Source organism: Lingula anatina, chromosome 2, assembly GCF_051362555.1.
Source record: "Lingula anatina isolate TDL-2025a chromosome 2, LinAna3.0, whole genome shotgun sequence".
NCBI classification, from domain to species: Eukaryota; Metazoa; Brachiopoda; class Lingulata; order Lingulida; family Lingulidae; genus Lingula; species Lingula anatina.
Genome location: NC_141768.1, coordinates 33,042,266 through 33,068,367, shown reverse-complemented (window position 1 = coordinate 33,068,367; position 26,102 = coordinate 33,042,266). Strand labels below are relative to the sequence as shown.

Genomic DNA, 26,102 nt, shown 5'->3' with positions numbered 1-26,102 from the left:
GTCTGGTTACGCCCCTGACCGACCCCACCTGGACATGGACTTCACTCTTGGATCCAAGCTAAGGTTAGTAAATTTTAGTTTTTTGGGGTTGTGGGATGGGTTAATTGAAAAAATCTTATCTTGATTTTCGTTTCTTTTTACAGGACAAAGAAGATGACGAGCGATCCCACCAGGACATGGACTTCCCTCTTGAATCCAAGCTATGGTTAGTAAATTTTATTTTTTTGGGGTGTTGGGATGGGTAAATTGAAGAAATCTAATCTTGTTTTTCATTTTTTTTATCTATTTATTATTATTATTTTTTTTTTTATATATATAGTGGTGGGATGTGTAAATTGAATAAATCTAATCTTGTTTTTCGTTTCTCCTTACATGTTACCGGTGTGGTAACCATTTTATTTTTTTATTAGCTGCCATTTTCTCTCCAAATCTAGAAGCAGTGATCCGCCATTGTCTCTTGTTGTGTTAGATTGCGCTCTTTCCTTGTTATAACGTGCTACGCTCAGTGTCCTTCACTGTTTGTTCCTCAACCTGAAATATTCATATCCCATTAAAGCAAGGAAGATGGTACATCATTAACTAGTTTAAATTCCATATTATAATTCTATGATGTCACACATCACCTAGTTTGATAATAATTTATCATATTTGCGCCAGTTTCCTTTTAAGAATCTGGCGCAAATATGATAAATTATTATCAAACTAGGTGATGTGTGACATCATAGAATTATGCCAAGTGCCATGGACAGAATAAAGCATGGATAGAGGGAATGGTGTAAGTGAAACAGAGGTCTAATATTTTAATAATGCTTTATTCTGTCCATGGCACTTGGCAGTAGTCGTGGTCCATCACTGCCACCTGTAAGTCAGCTTTAGGGTAGGCATATCTGGTGGCTATATCAATCTTTGACACTGATGTGAAGTGATAGGTCTGATTCCTGAAGTAATCATTGTATCCTGCTCTGTTTCTGAAGTTGGCTGGCCTGGGGTCCTGAAACTGACAGTTTGCATTGCCCCCAATATTATGGGCCTTCTTTGGAGAACCTTATGAAAAAAATAAATAAGTACGTTTACTAAGTTTAAAAAAATCTTTTTCTTTCATGCTACTAAAACAAAATATGAGCGTACTCCTACATATTTTACATACTGTAACTTGACAGATTTGACACTCACACACACCTCGACTAATCGTTGATTTTTTCAAAGAAAATAGTTAGCATTCGTGTTTTTCAAGCACTAAATGAAAAGAAAACATATACCTTTCAATCAATTCACAGTTTCTTCCAGTTGTTATGGCACCACATTCAAGTAATTTGCATTTGAGTTGGTTCACAGTCAGCGACGTGTGCCCACGATCCATGTTAAACTCTGGTGTAAACGGAAGCTGCAAGCGAGATTTTCCGAGATTTTAGAAGGACTGCTTTCACCCCCACGCCATCTAACGGCAGACCCTCAATGCTGTTATACCCCATTTGAAGATATTATCAATCCCACAAATATTTTGTATTAATTTTACTTGCAAAATTGTGAAAATATTAATGGGGTAACAGCTCTTCAGATGAGATTCAAAATTCCACAATAAACATATTAATTGTAAACAACACATAGAAATATAATAAATTCCATTTTACCACCAAAACAGTGGTTATCACAATTATTCTGCAATCTGTGCTTGCCATCTGACCCTGTGGACCTTCATAGTCTTATTATAATTGATTTGTTACAAAAGTTAGACTTAAAAAAATTCATTAACTTTGAGTGCATTTACTCTAGGTGTACAAATGGATTCATTAGCCACTGAAAAATATCGGAAATAAACATGAGATCAGTGTCATAACTGCATCCAAACTGATAAGGTGATCAAATATATGTATCAAAATGTAAAGCCGTTACTCCTATGGAACTCAGACGCTTCCCAATATAATACCATTTAAAGAAAAACTGATTTATTTGATTTCAAGCTCATGCCTATGCGTAGACCTTGTAATATACCCTCCTGCTGGCTTACCTGCTGGGAATGATTAGGTAAATGGATTCCGAGATTAAATTAATTTATGCAAGAGCATGCAAAGAAATAACATGCTCATGTGGCCCACTGTATAATGTTTAAATTTCAGACTGAATAGCTTTTGCATGTATATGTTTGTTTTGGAAGAGCAAGTTTTGTGAAGGAAGAAATGAATTTTAAGAAGTATGATCATTAGTTATTTTCAGTTAGAATGCTAGGAAAAACCTAGGGACATTGGAGTGCATTGCAAATGATCTGCTTGTATTATTATTAATTATACGTTTGAATTCAATTTAACTTTTAGGTAGGCACTTTTTAAAGAATATTTCTCCTTTCTCATTGCATCAATCTGTGCCCATACTGATACATATTAAACTCAGGCAAATAAAACCCTTTAATCATCTAAGTATTAAATGAGGTTTTTCATAAAATCTTTTAGAGAACCTTGTGCTTGTATAAGGCGAATCAGCTGTGATGTTTCCTGTTAATAAAGTATTGATAAAGTTCCTTGAATTTGATAAGATTGCTGGGCTTCAAAGCAATATAAGTATTCTTTGTCATATTTATGACAGGCATATTGAACTAGCTCACTAGGTAAACATTGGTCTGTTGGCATTCAAACAGCATCAGTTGTGTACTTTCCTAATCATTTACAACAGAGTACTGGTAAAACCATAAATCAAAAGCAGTTTGAAATCATTCATCATTCCTTTAGCGACTTTGGTGGAATCTATACATAGCAACACATTGTAAAAAACATGCAATTGCTGTTTGCAGAACAACCCCTTTTCTCCTTTTTGAAGGATATCTTTCAAGCAGTTATATGCAGATCTCTTCAAAATTAAATTAATTCCACCAGTTAAGGTTCACCTGCAATCAGCTCTAGTGATTGGTAGACCATGTTTAAACATTGATAACTGCATATGAGTATCCACTGTGAGGGGAAGCGTCTGAGTTCCATAGGAGTAACGGCTTTACATTTTGATACATATATTTGATCACCTTATCAGTTTGGATGCAGTTATGACACTGATCTCATGTTTATCTTTAACATATAACTTGTTGCTTGTTGTTATGGGCATCTTTGCCATACCAGAAACTTAAAGGACTGTTTATGAAGCTGCATGTCATAGAAACTTTGATGATTTTCACTTGGATTTTACATTAAAAATGATGGAAAGAAATGGAAGGAATTATTTGAAGGACAGATTGACCACCATCATTGTGACTGTAGCAGAATGAAGAAGTATTGGAGCAATTAGAAATTTTACAAACGGAAAAAGTATTTGGAAAACATTGTGAATGATGACGCTGGATATAGTATATATCTGTGACATAAAAAAGGGCATGCAATTAGAATTGATCTGAAATGCCAGGATTTTGGAAGCCAAGCATTTTAATTTTATTCCAGGGTTTTGTGTTTGTGTTTATGATCAGCTGGGAAAGGAAACTAACAGGTTTGGAGCAAAAGAGTATAGTAATATAATTATTTTGATTTCTCCTTAGACTAAATAACTTAAAGATATGATAATTTTATGGGTACCTTCAAAAAGAATGCTACAGATCATTTTGACTTAAAATTGAAAATGAAAGAGTTAATGATGTTATGTATGTAATCCCAATTACATGCATAAGTCTTAAAATAGCTAGATTCAGATAGAATCATGTTGAAATAGATTTTTTTCATTCTTTTCACACCAGGGTTGCATTTTGGTAACAGCTAGGGCAATAACAAATATATTGTTTAACAATCGGATCACCTCAGCCAATGCTTTATATATTTATGTAGCTGTATACATGTAGTTACTTGTCTTTTTATTCTTATTTCATTGTTTTATTTTATGTATATGGTAAAGACCTATATCCCTCTTGAGTAGTAATTATGTGCTCATGAAATAAATGGACATTCGGTTCTTGAATAAATTTGCAGATGCCCAGAACATCCCGATACCAACTTTTTGTGGAGATTTGCCAGCTGTTGTCACAATAAGAGAGGACACCCAGCCTGGCACTGTGCTGCTGAATTTCACAAATTCTTCCATTACTGGAGTCACTGATATTGTTATTGAGTGCCTAGAGCCTGCTAATGGATTTGTCAGCTTGAACATAAGTAGAAGAGCATTTGTTCTTAAACATGCCATAGATGCAGAAAACATGACTGATGTAAGTCATTGATTCACTTAAAGAAGTACTGTACACATTTGAAAATTTTCTAAAGTCATATTCTCTGTGTTGTTTTTGATAGTTCCTTCTGAGATGTACTGTACAGTACTGACCAGTCATTTAGAACTTATGTCAATAGGAAATAAAACCTGAAATCCAAGTAAAGGAACTGGTTCAATAATGATTTGTGAGTGAGGAGAATATTCTTTTTTTTCCTAAGGAAAATTCATTTTGGCTGGCAAATTCTGTAGTGCACCTAATTGAAAACACATTTAAAAGAATAGGTTGTTATATTTTCAGAACTGATTGTTATTATTACTTGCATGATAGGTAAATTGATTATTCTGTCTTTTGTGACAAATTAATTATATTACATTTAAAGTAAATGATCATGATGGGATGTATCATAAAAAATTTGGGCTTAATTGACAAGCATTCTTTGTCTTGTCACTTAATTTTATGCATCATGGTGTGTGTTTTGTGAAAGAAAGGTGTTGACAAGTAAAATTAAAGAGAAATTTAAAGAAAAAGGATAAATAACATATTTTATACCATGTACACTAAGTCAACATCATTTCATTAAAACTATATTAAGCAAGTTCACTATTAGATAGGATCAGGATGGATTAATGTAATAACAAAGACTTTGGAAAGGTTAAAGTAAAGAAGTAATGAACTACCTGTATCAACAATAAACAGCATACTTGATAATGAATCATAAAAGTGGCATGTGTGACAATATATGAGTTATCAAATGTTTTCTGTTTTTTTTTTATTTCAGCTGAGTCATCCATTTACCCTGAAATGCAAATACAAACATGGTGGACCTGACATTCCAGGGGTGAATTTTTTTTCAATTGATTAGTTAAAATTTACATTACATTTTATGTATAAATGAAAGGGCAGAACTTCGAATTCTTTGTAAACATTTGTCACTCACTATTATATATTCAGTTTGTTCTATTACCATAACATTTGTATGGTATAGTACATAGAAGTTGGATTGCTCTTTTTTGAATTAATTTTTTTATTGCTTTTTTGACTTATTTCAGACTTACTAACATTATATTGATATTTTTATGTTAATTTTTTCATTTTGATGTTTGAGATACTTAAATAGAATATTTAATTTTTTTACCCTTTACTTAGTTTACCTTTGATGTTTCATTTACTTATTTCAGAGAGTTGATATCAGATTTGTCATAGCGGATATCAATGACAACCCGCCCAGGTTCACACAGCTTGTGTATCATGTTAATGTGTCAGAGGTTAGTTTGGTACACTACCAACTTACATTTCCCAAACCACCCCAAGACAGAGAAAAAACTTTACTATTGTACTCTCCTTCTACATTTTTTAATCATTTGCCTTTTGCAAGAATTAACCATGTGATAAAAGGGTTACTATTTCCCCCTGAGGTTTAATAATATTTTTATCATATTTTTAGCATCATGGATTAGGAGAGAAGATCTTTACATTTGGATCTAGAGCTGAAGACCCTGATGTACAAGGTCAAATAAGAGAGTTCCGACTGTTGGTGAGCATTTGGTTTAGTTCTGTGGTTTGCTGGTAAAAGTGTTTTATCAATAAAAAAAGAATTTATGTCTCCTCCAACCCAGATTACTACAAATATTTATAGTCCCATTCATATTAAGAAAAGAGGCAACAACAGAATATTGGTTGTTCGAGATTTGAGCAACCAAGGCAACTTTTATTATATTACACCACTAATGAAATTACTCAAACAATGTCAAGAAATATTGCCTGTTATAATTATTATGGCCTTAGGAATAAAAATATATAACAAATATTCAGTAAGACTGATTATCCTTAATATTATGTGTAAAGAGTCAGCATACATTTTTATTTACAAGCAATTCTGTACCTATTTCAATTATGGGATAGCAAAGAAGGCATTTTATTTTTTTAATTATAGTAATAAATACAGATTTGAAAATAAACTGATTTCATGTTTAAGAACCTTTTGATGCTTTGCATTAGGATATGCATTAAGGATAGGACATTTTAGAATTCATCACTCCCTTTTAGTCACTCCCTTAGGAATATCAGGCCTGTCAAACTCTTTGCATTTGCAAAAGAATGTTCATGTTCTTGTAAATTTTTTCTTGTAAATTTGCAACAATATAAATTTTTCTTGAAAACTCCTTGCCACTTTTAGTTTGCAGCAAGTTTGCTTCAAACTTTTCATTTAGCTAAGGATTACATTTGTCCCTTTTATCCCTTTGAAATGGTTTGATCATAGGAAATATTTAGCTTATGCAATTCATTAACTATCAGTTTTGCTGTTTACTACTTTTTTAAAGTAAAAACTGCACATTTTTTCACAGGATGATGGAGATGGTTTCTTTAGGATAGGAACACCTGTTGTCAATGGCGACTTATTCCTAAATCATGCTTTAGATTATGAGACTGGAAGGAGACATTTTACACTTATTGTTCAGGCAGTTGTAAGTAAAAGTTATAAATTGGACATTTATATAGCAAAATGTTTAATTTTCTAGGAAAAGTATTCACAAAAGAAAATTCAAGCAATAAAAAGGGATTTCACCAAGTATGAAAGTATGTCTAACATTGTTTTCAGGGCCATAGCCTCCGGGGGGCAGGGGGGGCAGCTGCCCCCCCTGGGATTTGAGGTCCAAAAAAAAAAAAAAAAAAAAAAAACAATCGCAGAGGTAAAAGAATAATAATTGCAAAGTTGGTATCAATTCTGTTAGAAAATGTACTCATGGCCACTAGACAATCATTCAACAATCTGTTTACAAAGGTGTACTGTTTTTAGCCAACTCAGTTCATGCCAGAAAGCTCACCCTCCCTTAGGGTGCTATCCCCCAAGCTGTTATCAGGTTATTGTTTATTTCCCTGCACTTCGTAGGATCTTTACAATCTTCCTTGCAACACCAATGGGAGTGTTGCATGCGAGAGATCATTTTCAGCCCTCCGTCGTCTGAAACCGTGGACACGCACTTGTAGCATGGCAGAGGCACGCCTTAGCGGATTGGCTCTCTGTCTTGTCCACAGAGGAAGAAACGTTATTCCTGATCCTGAGACAATCTACGAAATGAAGTCCAATGGGCATGTTGTGTTGAAAAAATGACTGTACTTATGGCAAAATGAACCCACAATTTCTTACTTCTGATTGAGCAATAAATAACAGTTAAAATGCACCAGAATGCAGTGTTATACATACAGTTTTTAAAAATTTTCCACACCAAGGGAGGGGGAAACCCCCTCCCACACCCTCCCCCCTTGGGGGCTTCGCCCCCTCTTGTCCGCTTACTGCCCCCCCTGGGATTTTGCTCAGGCTATGGCCCTGGTTTTATGCAAATTAACATGGTGAAATTACCATGATTGGTTGATAATTATTTGTTATTATGATATTGCAGTTAAAGGACAGTGGGGTACTAAGTTTTCATACCTAGATCGATCAAACAGGATAGGTCCATCTCCATGGGGTTTCTCGCTAAATTGCTTTTAGCTTAAGTGGCTTAGATGTCTGACACACCTACTAAAGCTGCTAAACAATAATTAATTCCCCCCTAGCAGCTTCAGTAGGTTTGACAGACATCTAAGCTGCTTAAGTTGATTGCAATTTCATGAGAATCCCCTTGGAGATAGATTGATCCACAGTTAGTATGATAGGGACTGGGAATGGTCCCTTATATTGCTACCTTCTAAACTTAATTTGACATTGTGTATGTTTCAGGATGATGGTAGCAGTGGAGATCCTTTGACTGCCAATGCTACTGTCATAGTACAGGTTCTGGACTGGGATGACAAGTCTCCAAAGTTTGAGAAGGATTTCTATCACTTAAGCCTGCCAGCAAATGTGAGACATTTTTTTTATTCTTATTTTTCATCAGTAATGTGTTATTTTTGATATTACATACATACCAACATACCATTTAATATGTTGAATTTAAGGTGTTGGGAAGTATTTTGTTTTCAAATAAGGATACAACTCTGATTTTCTGCCTACATCTTCCAAAGCATTATATTTAATGGTACAGATGTATAATGCTGCTTTCTTGTGTGTATCATTGTCTGTAGTTAAATATGAATACCTGGTATGTACATATGTGTTTCAGGATGCCTCAGTTGTGGGAGTAGATTTACTTATTCTACCTGAACCAATCAGAGCCTTTGATCAGGATTTGGGGATAAATATGACAGTGCTGTACAGCATAGACTCGTGTAAGTTTAAGTTGTAAGTATAAGGCAGCTTGCAAATTAATTATTTTTTACTGGAACATTTACAATTGATTTTCTACCCATGTGCTACATAGTTGTTATATTTCATATTTCCATACAAATTAAAAATGCATATTCTTTCTTTTATGATTTTTTTGTTTTGTCTTTTGTTTTAGCATATCCTGCTTCTGGCAAAGATTATTTCCAGATCAATTCATCAACTGGTCATCTGCAGTTACTTAGGCCACTGGACACAGAGAGTGCAAACATTAACTTGAGACTTAAGGTATACATAAATCAGGGGAAGATCCAGATATATTTTCTGACAGTCTTCCAAATTATCTTTGTTCATCTATCCTCTACTTTTGACCATCTTCCGACAGAAATAATTAGATACCTGTGAATGCAAACTTGAAAATCTGATCGTCTTCTGGAAGACCCAGAAGACAGCCTCAATCTGCCCGGTACATTACCCCTTTTTTAGACAAACAAAACTAATTGTTTTCAAAATGTGTTTATCTAATGCTTATTGTGTTATCAACAGTATAACAAAGCGTGTTTACAAAATTGGACTTTGAGATTGTCAGAATTTATGTGTATAATTGGCATATACCATTATATATATATATTATAGAACAGTTGTTATCCCTTTAATTTATCTGGTTTTTCTTGTCATCCTTCACCCTAATCTTTTTTTTTTTTTTTGCTATTAATTGATAATGATTAACATGAGACCATATTTATTGAATTCTAAACACTTCATACTTCAGGGATACCAAGAGGATAACTCTGACAAATATGCTGTTGCTAGTGTTATCATCTATGTCACAGAGCATGCACACACTCCCACGACAGTGAGCCCTGGGTTAACTAGACCTGGGGGAATATCACTATACACCAGTGCTACTGGTGACTACAACTCTACATCAATAACTCCAACATCCACCAACATATCTTCAGTGTCAGGGGCTACTGATGCTGGAACCACCTCGAATACTAGTGACATTTTGGAAACAACAATGGCAAGCGGCAATGCTACAAGTAGAACAACTACGTCTGCTGGTACACAACCTTTGGTTCCTGATGGAACCCTTAACACAGGCAGTTCTGGTAATACAGTTACCCCCGCAACAGATGGAACAGCCACTTTTAGTTCATTTATATCAAGTGTGACTACACCTTTGAGTTCTGGGGGAGTGACAACAAGTGCTGCCACAAGAAATACCAATTTATCTGGTTCACCAAACCCTGGAGATATTACAACACAAACAACTGATATCATGCATAATACAAATCTTTCTGATTCCCCTACGATATCATATTCTAGCATTCTGACTGTCACAGCTAACACAGCAGTCATAGGCACAACCAAACACAATTATAACAGCACACCCAACACAGCTGTAACCATGGAGACGGGTCCCAGCAAATGGCCTCCAGGTGGCACCACTGAAGACAGTAATGAACACAGGAACGGCACAGGAACACCACAAATAAAGAATTACACTTCCAGTAGTTTCACTGACCAGAATGTCACAGGCACAGGGGTAACTGAATCATTCAATCCTGGTTTTACTGGACAGAATGGGTCTGAAGCAACTGGCACAACTTTTTCTTCTGTCGTTGTTACAAACAATAATGTGACTGAAACTCCCCAAGGAGACTTTAACAGTACCATTTCCAGTGTCTCAAATGAAACAGTCATAATGAATTCCACAAAATTAACAACTCATATATGGAAAGATTTTCCCAACACAACAGAAATGTCAAAGCAGGTGACTCTGGGAACAACTGAGGGTGTTGTGGGGAATCCTGCTGGTGCAGACAGCCAAGAGATGTCAACAAACTCCTGGGCTGTAAAACTCTCTGTTGGGGCTGTCGTTGCTGTGCTGGCCATTGGCCTGCTTCTTGCAGCTTTTTTCGTCAGGTGAGAAAAGGTGGCTTAAAGTATCTACTACATAGTACATGTAAATAACTGATGAAATTAACTGATTCTGGTGAGATATCTATTGAAAGTGCACAAGAAGGTATTGCTGCTTTGTTCAGATATAAAATCAGAAGTGCTCTTTATATAATTTAGTGAGGTTGACATGCCTGTAAACACAAATTTTTTTTAAAAATCAAAAGGGATGTTTTTCAACTCTATAATATATGTGCATTTTTCCTTTTTTTCTTATATTTATTGATACAAACATTAAATGAAATTGTGTATGTATGGAGTTATGTGGAATCGTGCCTTTTAACATCTGTGTTTATTTTTTTTTTAAGGAGTCGTTCTCGGGTGGGCACCAAGTACATGTTGGACACATATGATTTAGAGGAGGCCAAGCCACGGACATATCAAAGAGACAAATGGAATTCAACGCGATACAAGTTATTCTTAAGTCAGTCACCAAGTAAAAAATGACAGATATAAAAGACAGATTAAATTAAATTAAATGTTCATTTGTGGTTTGTAATTTGCATTGTGTAAGCAGGCATATGAAGGATTCAGGAGCTTGGTTTGTTTGGAAAATAAAATAAATAGATAGCACTTTTTCTATAACAATTTATCAACTGACAAGTTTATTGACATTTTTATTTATTTTTTTTAACTCTATTTTCTGCCCTATTGATATTGACTTTAGATAATTTACTGTAATCGATCATCTTACAGTATGTTATTAACTTGGCTAATAGAAGATATTTAAGTGTTTATATGATGTAATTGTTTTGTTATTTTGTACCATCTGTTTTGAAGGCATAATCCAAATCCAAAGGTGCTTAAATGTTGAACTTAACTTAAATCATTATCTCATTCATTTTGTAGATAGGTGCACATTACATCACTACTTCTTGAATGTATCAGTGAGTCTTTTTGTCTATTAGCCATGCATGTAGACCAATGAACCACTAGAGCAATTATTTTAAAAAGAAAATGTACTTTTCTGACCCATTAACTTTATGATCAATTAATCTGCAATTACATGTAGTATAGAAGTTTTCTTTTTCGTAAAATATTCTTTATATGGTATAAATGATTTGTATAGAATCACTGAAATTCTTTGGAAGTTAGGATATTATTTTGGACTTTCCTCTTGCAAACCAACTAAGACCATTTTGGAGTGTTACATGTATATAAACATTTATTTTGTATGTGTTACACATATTTGTATGTGTTACATAGAAATGGGATGAACGGCTAGGATATTTTATGTGAAGGCAACATTGGCAAAAACTGCCCTTGATAATTCTTACCTCTCTCTCTCTCTCTCTCTCTCTCTCTCTCTCTCTCACACACACACACACACACACACACACACACACACACTGCCTTTGAGTAAACTCTTCCTGCTTTTTAGCAGGTGCTTAAAAATTTACAGTGTGTATATCCTTAATAAACAGTGTCTTCATAGAATAAGGGAAATTCTGTTGTAGATGTCCTATCATTATCTTAATTCTTATACATGTGCATTGCATGTGGTGTCACCCAATTAGATAGAATCTTGAATTTAATATTACCTGCTACCTGTGATGAATATTCTGCCTGGGTCAGTCATATACTACCTAATTGTGCTCAGTGACACAACAGGGGATTTAAGTTTTAGTATTCTGAAAGAGGAGAGCATTATATTTGCTGCAGAGATTTCAAAAGGAACTTCAGCAAGGCAAGTATTTTTGTAAGTTTGATTCTATAAATTATTTTATTGATTTAAAGGCAAGAAACCTCTGTATGCTTTTATTGCTTTGGAAAGACGTCCTTCTTATAATAAGGAATAAAATTATTATACAGGTAAGGTTAAAGAAATTGAAATTGAAGAATTGTTTTTTTATGAATTTCTCATAAATATTGTTGTTTGTTGACTTTGGTTAGCAGGTCACATGATAAACCAAATTTAAATGGAAAACCTTTGCAGATTTCTGATGAAATATAGTGAACAATAATTTTAAGTAGACTTGAATGCCTCTCACTCTGCAGTATTAAGCAAAAAAAAACTGAAATCCCATTTAAAAACATTCAAATAATCCACTCGTGTGAAAAAAATCTAGGTGTCAAAGTTTTATTTATGTTTATTGGTTATTTACAAAACTTTGTCAAGCTTTCCCACATTATCTCTCCACATCGCACCAGTATGCAGAAAACCATTACCATTATAGCTGGTTAGACTGGGTGTGTACAGTGATCTATCTGACCACTGACCACTTAGACCAGAGACCAGATGGACAATTGACTCATCTTAATGTAGAAAACAACAGTTTGGTGCGATGAAGATCTGATGCGTGAGTGATTCACAGAGAGCTGGAACCGTATGATGAAGTACCCCCTCTGTATATATATATATATATATATATATATATATATATATATATATAAGTCATCTCCAGGGATCATCTCATTGTATCAGCTATATAAGTGGACAGTGAGGATGTTTATCATATTTGGTGCCGTGCAGTATCTATACTTTTTGAAGGTCTTAATGTGACTGTCGCCTTGCATTCTTTTCCCACAGATTGAAAGATATATTGAATGCAGATGGATGGCTTGGGAAATTTATATCTATTTGAACTTTCGTGAAAACAACTCTTTTTATTTGACCCTTTTAGCTTGAGTATGGATCACTTTTGAAGATTGGAAATTTCGTTTCTTTAATATTATAGTTCACATATGACAAGAACATATTCAATTTGTGCATTATGTAAGTTGAGCTGCATGCAAAATGTGAAAACAAGTGGCCTATAATTGAGTTTGATACATTTAAACTCTGCCAGCAATTTAAAATCTTTAACATTCAAAAACTTCAAGCTTATCCCTCAGCATACACGTATTCATGCTCAATCTTCATATTAGATTATAAAAAGAAGAAACTCCATCATCTAAAATATCCTGTCCAAAAATGGTAAAAAAAATCCCCATTGTTTGCATGACAAAGCAAATCAGCATTATCTCTTGACGTCCATTTAATGGGGTCCATGCGTAGCTTGGCTTCTGGGTTGCATGTCTGGAGAAATCTGCATCAGGAAGCCAGCATAAAGACTTCTGTTGTCTCATTGTCCGAGAGAGAAAATAAAAATAGATGTGATATAAAAGTGTCCTTGCCTGGATTTGATCTCTTATTTACATACAGCGTAGGCAGGAGACATAACAGGAGTGGCTGACATTGCTGCCCTGAAGTCCGTGAGGTGTACAAGTTCATCAAGACCGTGTTGGATATATCTGTGTAAGGATGCTTTTTGTTTTGTGAACCACCAACCAGGCAAATATTCTGACAGCTTCCAAACATCAAACGTTGTCTCAAGTGTTGCTCTTTTTCAAGTTGGATGTACTGCAGTTTTTGCTCATGATTGGGAGTTTTTAAAGTTTTGTTTTTGTTTCATTTTAGGATTCAGGATTATAGGGTTCTCAGCTGCAGGTTTTTAAAAAGTTGACAAATACAAACTTGGATATAGCTGTGCACACTGAAGATGTGGAAACAACTGTTTATCATTGGAATGTTTATTACCTTATTTTTTAAAGCAGGTAAGGTTATTTTGTTTGTCTTCAATTTATTTGCAATTTTTATTTTTGATTAAAATTTTCATGGTTTTTCTCTTTATGGAAAAATGCATTTTACTACAAGGGAAACTCACTGCACAAACACTGTAATTGTATACATAGTGTAAAAGAAAACTGGTTATGTTATCAAATTTAAGAAGTTACACTTTTTTGGGGGTTTCAGATGGTCAGTGCATTGAGGTCATGTACTCAAGACCAGAACTTGGAGTTGAACAGGTCCCTGAAAATTCAAGGGTTGGTGAGTAAATTTAATTACCATTACCACAAGATAGGTGAGAAAACTGTGTTGCGTGGTCACTATCATGTATCAAAATTGGTGTTGTAAGAATTAAACACTGTTTACACTGGATGATTTTGGTTTTTGTCCATAGTTTATAAAGTTTAACCTACTGAAGTTATTGATAAATCTACCTGGATTGATAAACTCACATCAATCTAAAACAGTTTGTTTTAACAATTTTAAAAGATACTTAGTGGCTTTGCCGGAACTGACATTTAGTCAAGGGGAGAGATGATTAATCAGGTCACAGGATAACTCACCTGAGTTCACAGCAGTTAACTCAGCTCATCAACTCATTTATTATCTCATTATAATGAGTAATTTAGCTTATCTGTCAATGTATATTGTTTTGTAAGACAATTCATATTTACTTTAATGTGGATTTTGTGTCCTTATTCACCTCAATTGATCTGTGGTAGGGTTTATGAGAAATAAATGGGTTCTGAGATTGAGAAATGGAGGCTTCCACTCAGTTTTGGCACCAGGCACAAGGAGGGCCGAGACCTTAATTTGTATGCAAAATCAGCTTTCACTTTTGGCATCTACTTTTTCTATCTAGTTAAGAAAGAGAAAAATTACTTAACCTGACCAAATGCATCATAGTTGTAAAATGAAGGGGGCGTCTCGATAGTCCGAAGGTTCATTGGTCCGAAGGTTCATTGGTCCGAAAAGTGGTAACATTTTTATCGATTTTTTAATCAAGGGTTCATTGGTCCGAAGGTTCTATAGTGAACATTCGGACCAATGAACCTTCGGACTATTGAACCTTCGGACTATCGCTACGGCCCCAAAATGAAGATGACATGATGTTATATGTTTAAAGATGAATTTACTGGTGTAAAAGTACCTGATGGTACCAATTGTGATTGACAGCTGTACAAATTTTCTGCTCTAAGAACCCACCATTCTTGTTATAGATTTACTTATTGCAGTCTACAAGACAACTAGTATTGCAATCATTGAAATGTTAGCAACATAAATAAGACTTTTTGCCCAACCAAGAATGAAAATGATTTTTTTTTCATTTAATCATCCAGTAAAATTCTATAGATTTTGTTTTAAATATCTATTACATTTTATTTCTATGGAGAGGTTGACATTTAAGAAATAGCATATAAGTGATATAATGTTAGATTAATGTAACAGGCTGTTCCACAGTGGAAAGGGAAAAGAAGTCAATGAGAAAAAATAATGTGGAATAACCCCTGACTATCGAAACAACAGCACCAACCATGACCATTATACATTCAAGGTGCTGTGTTAGTGAGATTCCAGCCTTCATCAACAGCCTTCAATGTCCAGTTGGATGGAATGTCACCAGTGGGGAATACTCCTAGTGGACTGGTCACTCTGGAGAGTTTAAACAGAGGGCTGGTGCTAAAGCAACCATTGGATCCCAATAATGATGACAGTTATCCGGTGAGCTATACATTGTGAGGCTTTATTCTTAAGTCTTCTCCCCATCTCCCCCCTCCCAGAAAAAAGTAAAAAAAAATATAAGTTTAACTCATAAGCAACATTGGTTATTTGCCAAATGATTGTATTTCAGCTTCATGTGAAGATAAAAGAGATTATTTGCTAAGAGAGGAGCCTTGTGTTGCAAACAATTTATTTTGCTTATAGCAGAGACAGTAGCAGGTCTGCTCATAAACATATCAAAATTGCTTTTAACCCATATTATTTTAAACATATTTTATTTACAAAACAATAAAAATGGACTCTTTTAAAAATGTCACATACCGAAAAATATGAAATTAGACATATGAATTTTAAAAGATATAACTTAGAACTCGTTTTTTTTTTCTTGTTACCAGGACACGTTGAGATACACTATCCAGAGTAGCTGTACCACAGTGGGTTATAGTGGTGCGCAGATTAGAGTGCAGCAGGTACAGTTTATCACATATAGTCATAAAGACTTACAAAAAATATCACTCTCTCTCTCTTTTCTGCTGTTTTCTCTCCACCAGAAGTTCTTCATCTAATTCACATAAAATTGATGGAACTCATTTTCTCTGATGTACATGGCATCTTGATGATATCCAATGGGTCATCCTTGTATTTTCTTTTTGGTAATAATGTATTTTTAAAATATTGCATGCTTCTGTTAACTGTGAAATCTGAATATCAGAAAAATGATTCTTTAATCAAAATAGTATGTAGTTGTGGACTCCGGGCCAGGTATTCAAATTCAATATCTGTATAAGTTACATTTACCACCTTGCAGGCTGCTGATGTGATAGTGAATGTAGTGGATGTAAATGAAAGCCCCCCTGTCTTCTCAGCTTCCAAATACTTCCTCAGTATCTCCGAGGTAGGTCTAGTTATCATATCTTGCATAGCATGACAGACAACAGAATGACTGCTTGTAGATTGTCCTAGAGCACAATGATAATTTATAGTGAAATTAAATGAAATAAATAGGATTAAGTGTTAAACAAGACTTACCTCTAAGTTGAAGTTGGACTGGTCCATAGTAATTTGGTAGCCATTCTTAACTGCATTTAGTTCATGCATTCAAAAATGTATTAATTTTTGCCTACTTTTATGGATATTTGAAGAATAAATCATGTATTGGAGATGCCATCATTTAGAGTTATTTCACTATGTGCTTGCAGTTATCTCCCGTGGGTACCACAATTATGAACCTCAAGGAAAAAGTAAATGATCCTGATAAAACTGGAGGAAATGTGCGCTTCTATATCACAGTATGTATAAAATAACTATGCATTTTATGTATACTTATATATTATGTGTTATTTTCATTCAAATAAAAACATTGTTTGTTTTTATTTTATGCATTTTTTTTTTTAATCTGATAGAATGATATCATAATATTCTATGACAATATAAATATTTTATTCTGACGTTTGACTGTACCTACACAATCTGTTGGTCACTGTAATCTTAATAATTTAATTTCATTTTAAGGATTCAAACAGTGGTCACTTTGCCATACCTGCCCCAACAGCAGGAATGGTGACTGTTGTCCAGGAGCTGGACTATAGCAAAGGTCCGGGGACCTACAGCATCCTTGTGAAAGCTGTGGTGAGTTGACAGAAAAAAAATTATTTAACAAAAAAAAAAAAAAAAGAAAAAAAAGAAAAGTAAAAGAAAAGAAAAGAAAAAATAATAAGTTAAAAGGCAGACACCAAAAGGCCATCCTTTCTTGCTTTTCGTATAGAACACACACACACACACTTTATTTGTATGTGGCCTTCCCCTGAGTCATGGGTGGGTGAATGCAGCTTATCATCTGAAATAGGAAGTATATTATTAGCATACAACATTGGTTTCATTTTACACTTACTTTTGAATTAATTAATGCCATACCTTAACCAATCCTAGAGACAGAACTTTAGTTTTGTCTTCAAAGAGAACACTGCATTCTACAGTTTTATTTTATTCATAAAGTCAACAGTGTGTTCAAGACATATTTAGTCTGCAATTAAAAGATTGTGATCCCTTGGATAATATCTGATGGTCACCTAGGTACAAAGGTATAATGTGCCTCCTTGATGATGCTTATCTAAAACATTCTTCAAGTCATGACAAGATGGACACAAAGGCAGCTTTGCTGATGTTATCTTTACTTCCAGGATGATCCAGCCTATGGCCAGCAGCCCCTCTCTTCCTCTGCCACTGTTGTGATCAGGTTGGAAGACAAGGATAACATGAACCCAGCCTTCACTCAGAATGCCTACACTGCCTCTGTCACTGATAAGGTTAGAGGGCAAGATCTTGCTGCAAAACTACACTTGATATTCTCCAACATTAAACTTCATTTTAGGCCCAGAGTCTTACCTTGAGTACTCCTATTTTTGGACATTTTGGAATGTCAAACATTTATCAATTGCTTTTAAATTGACTTTTGATATCAATAGTACAGAAATTCTTTGATGTTGAGCTGGAATCTTTTTCAGCTACTGGTGCTATACCATATAAACGGCACCCTTTTTTTTCTGGATTTGCATTATGATGATTGTGGCTTGACAGCTAGCTTATTGTAATTTTATAAGATGTAATTGTAACTAAGTGACCTTTTTCTCCTCTAAAATGTATCAGTTTGAATTCTATAGTTATGTATGTGAGCCGATAAACCTCAGTTGTCTAAAGCAGGGGCGGATTTAGGGCATCTTCTGGGTCTTCCGGAAGACAGTCAGATTTTCAAGTTTACATTGACGGGTATCTAATATTTTCTGTCGGAAGACGGTCAAAAATGGAGGATGGATTAAGAAAGATAATTTGGAAGACTGTCAGAAAACATCTCTGGATCTGCACCTGTAAAGTAGAAGTCATATATAACTGACAGTAAAATTACATATTCCAGGAAACTGGTGTGGTAACCACATCTCCAGCTCCCATTCATGCCTATGACCAGGACCTGCAGATTAACACTGCTGTCAGGTACCAGATCAAGTCAGGTGAGAAAACTGCTCTGAAATAGTTAACACTGAACTGGAGAAAATATTATTGTAGCATATGACAAATGTTAATAGCAGAGTCGAAATATTCTAGTGACTAGTTTCACTTTTTATCATTCCATTACTCAAACAGCTTAATAGGAAACTTTAAAAAAGAACTTTTTAAATACAAAAATGTTTATATTATACATTGATTAGACCACACTTTTTTATTTTTATGGATGACATCCTGCACGCGCACCGATTTTCGTCCGTTCTCAAAAAAAAAAAAAAAAAATCCCCCCTCCCTTCCACCCCCCCCCCCCCCCCCCCCCATCGAAGTCGGTTGTCGCAAACGTCGTTATTGAATTTGCCGGAAAATGAGCTTTCTGCGCATGCGTATTACTGCCACGTGGAAATATGGCCGCTTTGCCATCAAATTCATCTCTAGGATTACTTTCAAATTACAGGAAAATTAATTATATAAAGTCATAGAGAGAACGGAGCCGTCGTTTTGGATTGTTATGCCATTGATATTGGGCATGGAGATATCCACTTTTTTACAATTATGCGAAAGGCTGGCGGCGGCCAGCAATTATCGCCCGGAAAATTTCAGTGACATCCTGTCCAAAGCAGCACATACCAGGTTTTTTGTAGCGAAAAAAGGGTTGACAGGGTGTCGAGGTATTTGGTGGGCTGTGGGTCGGTCAGGCCACCCGACAGTTTGGCTGCTTCGTGTGAGTCGAAGTAGACCAAATGGCATCGACCGAAATGACCTTTTATAGATTTGGTAGTATTAAGCATATCTTTACATCATTTTGTAACATTTCTGTGTAGTGTTCATAATGCTTTAATATTCTGAGAGTACAAATAAAGACATGCTGTTTGTTTGATATTTGTTTTATTGATTGTTATACCAACAAAATGCATGAAATAACCTTAAATAGATTGGGTAATATGCAGCATGTCTATCAGGCCAGTAGCCAGCAATTTCAAAAGGGGGGGTTCTTTTTTTTTAAAAGTGGACCATTTTCCTTAAAAACTTAATGTATCTAGATCAAATTTTACCCAGAGTGGACCTTTTCCCAGCAAAAGGGGTGGTTCTTTCAAACCCCCTGGCTACGGGCCTGTCTGTTCATGACTTTTTTACCTCTCTACGAAGTATTCACAATGCTTTAATATTTTGAGAGCATGGATAAAGACATATTGTTAGTTTGATACGTGTTTCTGTGGTAAATTTGTGTTTCCAGCTGAGTACTGACAGCATTCCTTTACTTAAGCAGCATTTTTTTTTTCGGACTCTTTTTTTTTTTTCGCCCTCTCGCACCGATTTCGGGGTCACCAGAGGATGTCATCCATAAAAATAAAAAAGTGTGGCCTTATGAAGAAAGCAATGGAAATCTTATAGAAGCATTTTGTTTTCTTATTTCAGTGCACCCAACTGAGTATTCCAGCAACTTTTTGATAGATGACATCACTGGCACTATTGGTATAGCAAGGCCACTTACTGGAGCTTCTCAAGTCACCCTTACACTGGGGGTAAGTTTCTCTTTTCTCTTTTAAGTGTGCAAAAAGTAAATTACATGAAGCTGTCTTAGAAATAATGAAATATTTTCATTTTTTCAGCAAAAGAAAAAGAAAGAAAGAAATTCACCTTAATTTTAAGGTTCCCTCTGTCAGTGTATCATGAAGAGCTGTGCATACTGATATATTTTCCCTATGCATTACATAAAATTTTGTTCCCCATCTCCAGGCTTACCAATTAGACAACCCAGTCACCAGGCAGGCACTTGCAGTGTTGGTGATCACTGTCAACCAGACGGAGACTACCACTGCTGCATCAACATCAACATCAACATCGTCTACCACATCAACAGTACCACCCACCACGCAGCCTTCTACAACAGTGACAACTACATTACCTCCTCTGCCACAGAGCATAGGTCAGGAAAAGAAACTTTTCTCTTTGTTTTGATTTTGCTAAGGGAGAAGGAGGTGTACAAGGATATAAAGTTAACTTTTTTGCCTCACTTAGCTCACCAGTAGTGAAAATGGTAGATGAGGACAATTTCGCTGTAACGTTGGGTCCACGGATAGAAAAATTGCTTGGCATTGACATATATCCAAGGAAGGGAGAAGAAAAAGGGGTATTTTTGGAGCTGGGGGGAGGGGGGAGTGGCCCACTGGATCAAACATAATTTATTTAAGTTTCATTCTTAAATCATTTTTATTGTAGTGATTAGGCATTAATGACTCTCTTTTCTGATTAGTTAAATTATTGAGGGTTGTAAGACTTATTTTTTTCCTCTTGGGTTGTAGCTTCTCAACTGCAGTGTATAGAAGTGATTAGCCAAGGAGTAAGCAGGACTTCACAAACTGTGCACTCTGTTGATTTGCCAGAAAATATGGCCACAGGTAAAAAATAGTGATAAGTGTTTAAATTGCGAAATTTATTACAAAGTCAAGATTTCAAATCTTCAGTAAATCAAAATATCACTATGTTAAAGAAAACATTTAATTTTATAATAAATATGACTTAAATACTAAGGTGAGTAGTTAACAGTTTTCAGTGCTTTGAAACTATGGTATAATTATCTTTTCTCTTGGATTTTTACAAAAAAAAAAATTGTCATAAGAAAGGCAAGAAAATTTACCATGAATGTAAATTATATGTAATAGTATACTCATTTTGTGGAATTTTTTAATACACTCTATCAAATATGAAGTTTTATGGTTTTAAACCCCATGCTTCTTATTTTTGCCCCAGGTTCTGTGTTAGCTCAAATAAGACCTTCAGCTGGTGTGATCAATGTCACAGTAAATCAGTTACAAGCTGTGATTCCCCCTGATGCAGAATATGTTACCCTAAACACAACGCAATGGAGATTAATTCTGAAAAATCCACTTGACAAAAACAATGATGATACTTTTCCAGTAAGTGATCATGCTAAAAATCATCATCATGTATCTTTTTTATATCACATATATTTACTATATTACTAGTAAGTGATTCTATTAAACCTAATATTTTGTATGTTCTTTTTAAAACTATTTTTGTTTGAAAAGGAATCACTAATTTAGATATTGAACAAAACGTCTTACTAAATATTGTTTCATATTTCAGTCATCCCTACAGTACAAACTATTTTCCACGTGTTCAGTGTCTGGCTTCACTGGTTCTGTGGACAGTGTAAGTTATCTGGATATAATTGGCTTATAATCTCTGTTGACACATAATGTACTTAAACAATACAACTTACTGGAATATTTTTTTTTAGTACATGTAACTTTTTGGTCAAAATAATTTTTTTTTTTCAAATTCCAAGCAAATTTAAAAAAAAAATATAGGCCTTGGGATACATTGTCTTTTTAATTAAAGTTATCTGCTCAGCATTTTAGGTCAAAACTGAGTGAATCAGCATATGAAATGAAAACTATAAATATATGAATTCTATTTTAAATTTAGATTACAGATGTAACTTTTAACATCAATGATGTGAATGAAGCACCACCAAAATTTACCAAAGACTCCTACAATATTAGCATGGAGGAGGTAGGTTAATAGCTCCTTTCAAGGAACATAAATAGAAATTGAAAATATAAAAAAACCTTTTAAGTAGTACCTTGTCAGCTTGGTTTCTTTATGACAACCAGGATTTGAGGCTTTCATGCATAATACATGTACAGGTAGTTATGTGATGTAATAAGAGACAAGATATTGTTAGTTATATATATCATGCAATAAAAATTGTCACATTTGGAAAATTGTTTTTAATTCCATCTTTCTGTGGAACTGTTCTTGGAAGAATTTTTCCTCTTTCTTTCATTTTTTTAATACTTGAAAATTAATGTTTTTTATTTCATTTTCTAGGGTACTGTTCCTCGAACATTTGTCTTCAACTTTGGAGACAAAGTCATGGATCCAGATCAGAGTAGAACTCCTCTCAGCTACAGACTGCTGGTGGGTAAATTACACCTGGAAAATTATGTAATTTAGTCAAATTCAATACTGCCAAACACAAATCAAATATAATCATCACAACATTTTATCTTCTAATTCAATAGAATTAAAAGCTACTGCTCAACAGGTATGCATGTAATAACCAGCAATGATGATTATTTGGATTTGAATTTAAAAAGTTTCATGCTTTTGATTCAATTAATTTATTTTTTCATTTTTTGACTGCAGAGTAATGGGGAAGGTTACTTTGGCCTGCTGGATAACACTTCTGGTATTATCATGACTACCAAGGAACTAAATTCCTATGGGGGATCCACGTCCTTTACCTGTGTACTCGAAGTTGCAGTAAGTTCCAAGATTGTATTTCTGATTTCTGGTACACAAAACTTTAGTATAACTTTATCAGATTTGTCCTTATATTTCATTGTTTTCTACCATTTATTTGTTTTTACTTTGATTTCCAGGACAATCTTGGGCAGGCTGGTGCTCTCAGCTCTATTGGTACTTTGACAATTACTGTCACAAAAACCAAAGGCAAGCATCCAGTTTTCGCCAGAAAATTATACACAGCAACAGTAGAAAATGATGTAAGTGCTTCTGGTATTATCAATTTGATTTCACTGGTAGAAGTAAAAAATTTTAATTTTCCAGCATTGGATATAAGTTTACAGAGACTAAGCAAGTGTTTAGGCTGCCACAGTAAAGAGGGCAACAAGCTGCCAGAGTGAAAAAAATTATTAATAAAGAAAAAAATGTTTTAGTAAAAATTAAGAAAATGAAATTTAGATGGCAGATAGAAAAGTAATAACAGAAGAATATAGAGAAGTATACATCAGTGGTGTTGTTGCGAGTGCCAAAAAACCTTTAACCAGCCATTATTACATTTTAACCAGGGTCATGGTCTTTGCATCAGCTGCAATCTGAGCAATCTGTGTTGCAATAGTTAAAATTGCTCAAGCTGATGATGAACATCTCATACATTAAATTTTCATTGTAAATTGAGAATGTAGCAAAAGGATTTTCTAGCTAAGAATGAATTAACTTACTTTTGGTTTAAACCACTGAAATGGAGATGATTCACGTTTTATTATTTTTGCCAGGGCCCTTCTGTTGTTTCTATACAGCCAGAAAGCATAAGTGCAGCCAATCCAGATGGGTCAGTTGGCACTCAATTAAAATATAGTATTGATACAGGTAAGTTGACTCTCTGTGTAGTTTGAATGATATACCAGTGCTTTTTACCTTGAAACTTCCAAGTCGATACAAAAAATATATCTATTATTCAGTATTTTATGATAATCTTGGAAGTGACACCTTTATAAATTATTGTCTCACATTCTTTCTGTTTCAGTGGTACCAGCAGACCTCCAAGAGGCCTTCAAAATTGATGTCACCTCTGGTCAACTGACACTCAATTCCTCTCTGGGAGATATTCTGTATTCTCAGGCTACCCTTGTACTCAAAGTAAGCATTCGATAATAAGATTTCAGGAAAGTAATGTTAGGTATACATTAACTGATCTCTTTAAACCTATTGATGTCATTTTAAACACACTGAATACACTTATGACTCTGCTGCTGAAGACACGTGCTTATCTGCAAATCCTCACATTTTACATATATTGTTTGCCAGCTATTTTTATGGCATATTTCATTTTTACTAAAAGTTTGTCATTCATTATTTTTTTTATTTTTCAAGGTATCTGAAGGGGACACAAATAGCACAAAAGCAGACACAACTATTGTGATTGTCACTTTTAATATTCCAACACCAACCACAGCTGCGACCCAGGGAACTTCCAGCAGCACAGCCCGCAGTGAGCTCATATCACAGTCCACAATTGCTGTAGCTGTGACAGATGCCACAATTGTGTTAGGTGAGAGAGGCCCCAGTAGCACTGATAGCAATGAGGGTACAACAAAGCACAACACCACCACAGGGTACAATGGGCAGCAGCGTATCACGGCCAGAGCTGAACGTAAGTATTATTGAATACTGTTTGTCTAGTCAGCTAGACTGCAGACTACACCTTATTAGGTCTTTTCTTTTGTAGTACAATGTTGTTATGTAAAACTTGTGTGGTTGTTTAGTTCCAAATGTATTATAATTGTAGGCCTACTTTTCTCAATTTCCAAAGAGAAGCTTTATGTATGAAAATCAAATGTGTTGTACCATCTACTATTTTCAGCCTTGTCCACCATGATAATCATAGGAGTTGTGGCAGGGAACTTGCTGTTCTTTCTAATCACCATTGTAGTCATTATCGTGGTATTGCAAAGATGGCGGAGAAATACCAAGTCGCCATCCTCTGAGGAACACCGTATGTCATTTAGTGTCCTTAATGCCGAACACATGCCCGACGATGCTGCCAGCCATTACGAAGACCTGGACAAAGTAAACTACTTGTTGAGGAGGATGAATGCGGAGGAGTATTTCCAACATCCCAATAGCATGTACAATATGAGTGCTGAAGACAGTACCATAGCCAGCACCACAGTCAGCTCTCACATACAGCCCAGTGAGCACTCTCAGCACACATATCCAAGACAAGCATCCATGGACTCCTTCAAAGCCGCATCAGCAGCCACTCCCCCAGACTACTTCCCCCCACCCCCTGATGATCTCGACAACTTTGAGAAATGGGGCTTCCCCGACAACACAAACACATGGCATCCAGGCTATGATCATCCTCCCATTAGCAGCTTTGATACTAAAACATGGTCTGCTGCCAAGAAGCCCAGCACAGAAACTGGGCCTATATCTGCAGGCTACTACGAGATTCCTAGAGAAACTCTTGACTATGGAGACGTGCCTCCACCGCAAACCTCCAGCAATGGCAAACCCTTGCAAGAATCTTTTACTGCACTATAAGCCACTCAAACAGATTCATTCATGGTTTTGGACAATTTCCTGAGACTTACCTGTTATGTACATTTATACTACCACAAATCTGGACATCACATTCCACTTTTTGCAAGATTCATAATTTTCAAATATTAAAAATACTTTCTCATTATAATCACAACTCTGCTTCCAGAATTTTGATGCAATTTTCTGTTTCACATATCCTGACAAAAATATCATTTCTTGGATATGTAATGAATCAGTGAAGTATGAATTTAGTGGGTTATTACATTAATAGCAAGGACTAATGACAGACAATATTTTCAAGAGCAGAATATACCAGATGGATTTTTTTTATTAGAGAAACAATTTTGCTGGTTATCAATACTGAGAACTTACAAGCATGAATCTGTATTCCAAAGTGCTGTATGTTTAATCTTAATCCAATTTTCCACTAGTAGTGAAAGATGCATGTGAAAAGGTCCCAGATTTCTGTTTAGAATTTTTTCAAGCATGTTTGTATTAATTATTAACAGAATTATTGAAGTTTCCCGCAAAAGATCACTGCAAAGTTCCTCTACTTTTTTCTCATTTGATTGAACTATAATTATGCCATAACACATTTTTGTATCACTTTTGAAAATAAAAAATGAAAAATGTTTGAATGTCATGCGAACTTTCATCTTTGTTGTAACTAATTG

General features: G+C 35.0%; 2 protein-coding genes and 1 long non-coding RNA gene across 4 annotated transcripts; 2 read left to right on the top strand and 1 right to left on the bottom strand.

Annotated features, from left to right (window-relative positions):
• Positions 1–417: 417 nt before the first annotated feature.
• LOC147763614 (uncharacterized) lies at positions 418–1,378 on the bottom strand. The gene is made up of 3 exons (XR_015332902.1): positions 1,260–1,378; positions 860–1,044; positions 418–531 (listed from the first exon to the last, which is right to left on the bottom strand). It is a non-coding gene; the product is annotated as an uncharacterized LOC147763614 (long non-coding RNA).
• A 1,210-nt stretch (positions 1,379–2,588) lies between these two features.
• On the top strand, positions 2,589–11,763 carry LOC106154156 (uncharacterized). The gene is made up of 11 exons (XM_087004891.1): positions 2,589–3,465; positions 3,939–4,171; positions 4,953–5,012; positions 5,353–5,439; positions 5,619–5,708; positions 6,520–6,639; positions 7,896–8,018; positions 8,278–8,383; positions 8,557–8,666; positions 9,151–10,307; positions 10,649–11,763. Exons 1-11 carry the CDS (start codon positions 3,378–3,380, stop codon positions 10,785–10,787), a joined length of 2,313 nt encoding a protein of 770 aa, XP_086861017.1. The 5' UTR covers positions 2,589–3,377; the 3' UTR covers positions 10,788–11,763.
• Positions 11,764–11,905: 142 nt separating this feature from the next.
• On the top strand, positions 11,906–26,071 carry LOC106154150 (cadherin-99C-like). 2 transcript variants are annotated; one of them, XM_087004890.1, is made up of 23 exons: positions 11,906–12,027; positions 13,741–13,877; positions 14,077–14,151; positions 15,446–15,612; positions 16,008–16,082; positions 16,421–16,507; positions 16,812–16,901; positions 17,125–17,241; positions 17,793–17,918; positions 18,524–18,617; positions 20,029–20,135; positions 20,350–20,539; positions 20,916–21,011; positions 21,364–21,530; positions 21,721–21,786; positions 22,063–22,149; positions 22,468–22,557; positions 22,786–22,902; positions 23,022–23,144; positions 23,658–23,751; positions 23,909–24,021; positions 24,256–24,535; positions 24,746–26,071. In XM_087004890.1, exons 2-23 carry the CDS (start codon positions 13,823–13,825, stop codon positions 25,426–25,428), a joined length of 3,099 nt encoding a protein of 1,032 aa, XP_086861016.1. In that variant the 5' UTR covers positions 11,906–12,027; positions 13,741–13,822; the 3' UTR covers positions 25,429–26,071. The 2 variants fall into 2 exon arrangements, with proteins under 2 accessions (XP_086861016.1, XP_086861015.1); XM_087004889.1 differs by lacking the exon at positions 11,906–12,027 and adding an exon at positions 13,122–13,576.
• The last annotated feature ends 31 nt before the right edge of the window (positions 26,072–26,102 follow it).

Coding starts and splice junctions, on each gene's coding strand:
- LOC106154156 (XM_087004891.1), top strand. CDS start 3,378: ATGCCAGGATTTTGGAAGCCAAGCATTTTAATTTTATTCCAGGGTTTT. Junction 6,640..7,895: donor CACTTATTGTTCAGGCAGTT/GTAAGTAAAAGT, acceptor TGTATGTTTCAG/GATGATGGTAGCAGTGGAGA. Junction 8,667..9,150: donor ACATTAACTTGAGACTTAAG/GTATACATAAAT, acceptor TTCATACTTCAG/GGATACCAAGAGGATAACTC.
- LOC106154150 (XM_087004890.1), top strand. CDS start 13,823: ATGTGGAAACAACTGTTTATCATTGGAATGTTTATTACCTTATTTTTT. Junction 21,012..21,363: donor GCCAGAAAATATGGCCACAG/GTAAAAAATAGT, acceptor TTTTTGCCCCAG/GTTCTGTGTTAGCTCAAATA. Junction 23,145..23,657: donor CAGCAACAGTAGAAAATGAT/GTAAGTGCTTCT, acceptor TATTTTTGCCAG/GGCCCTTCTGTTGTTTCTAT.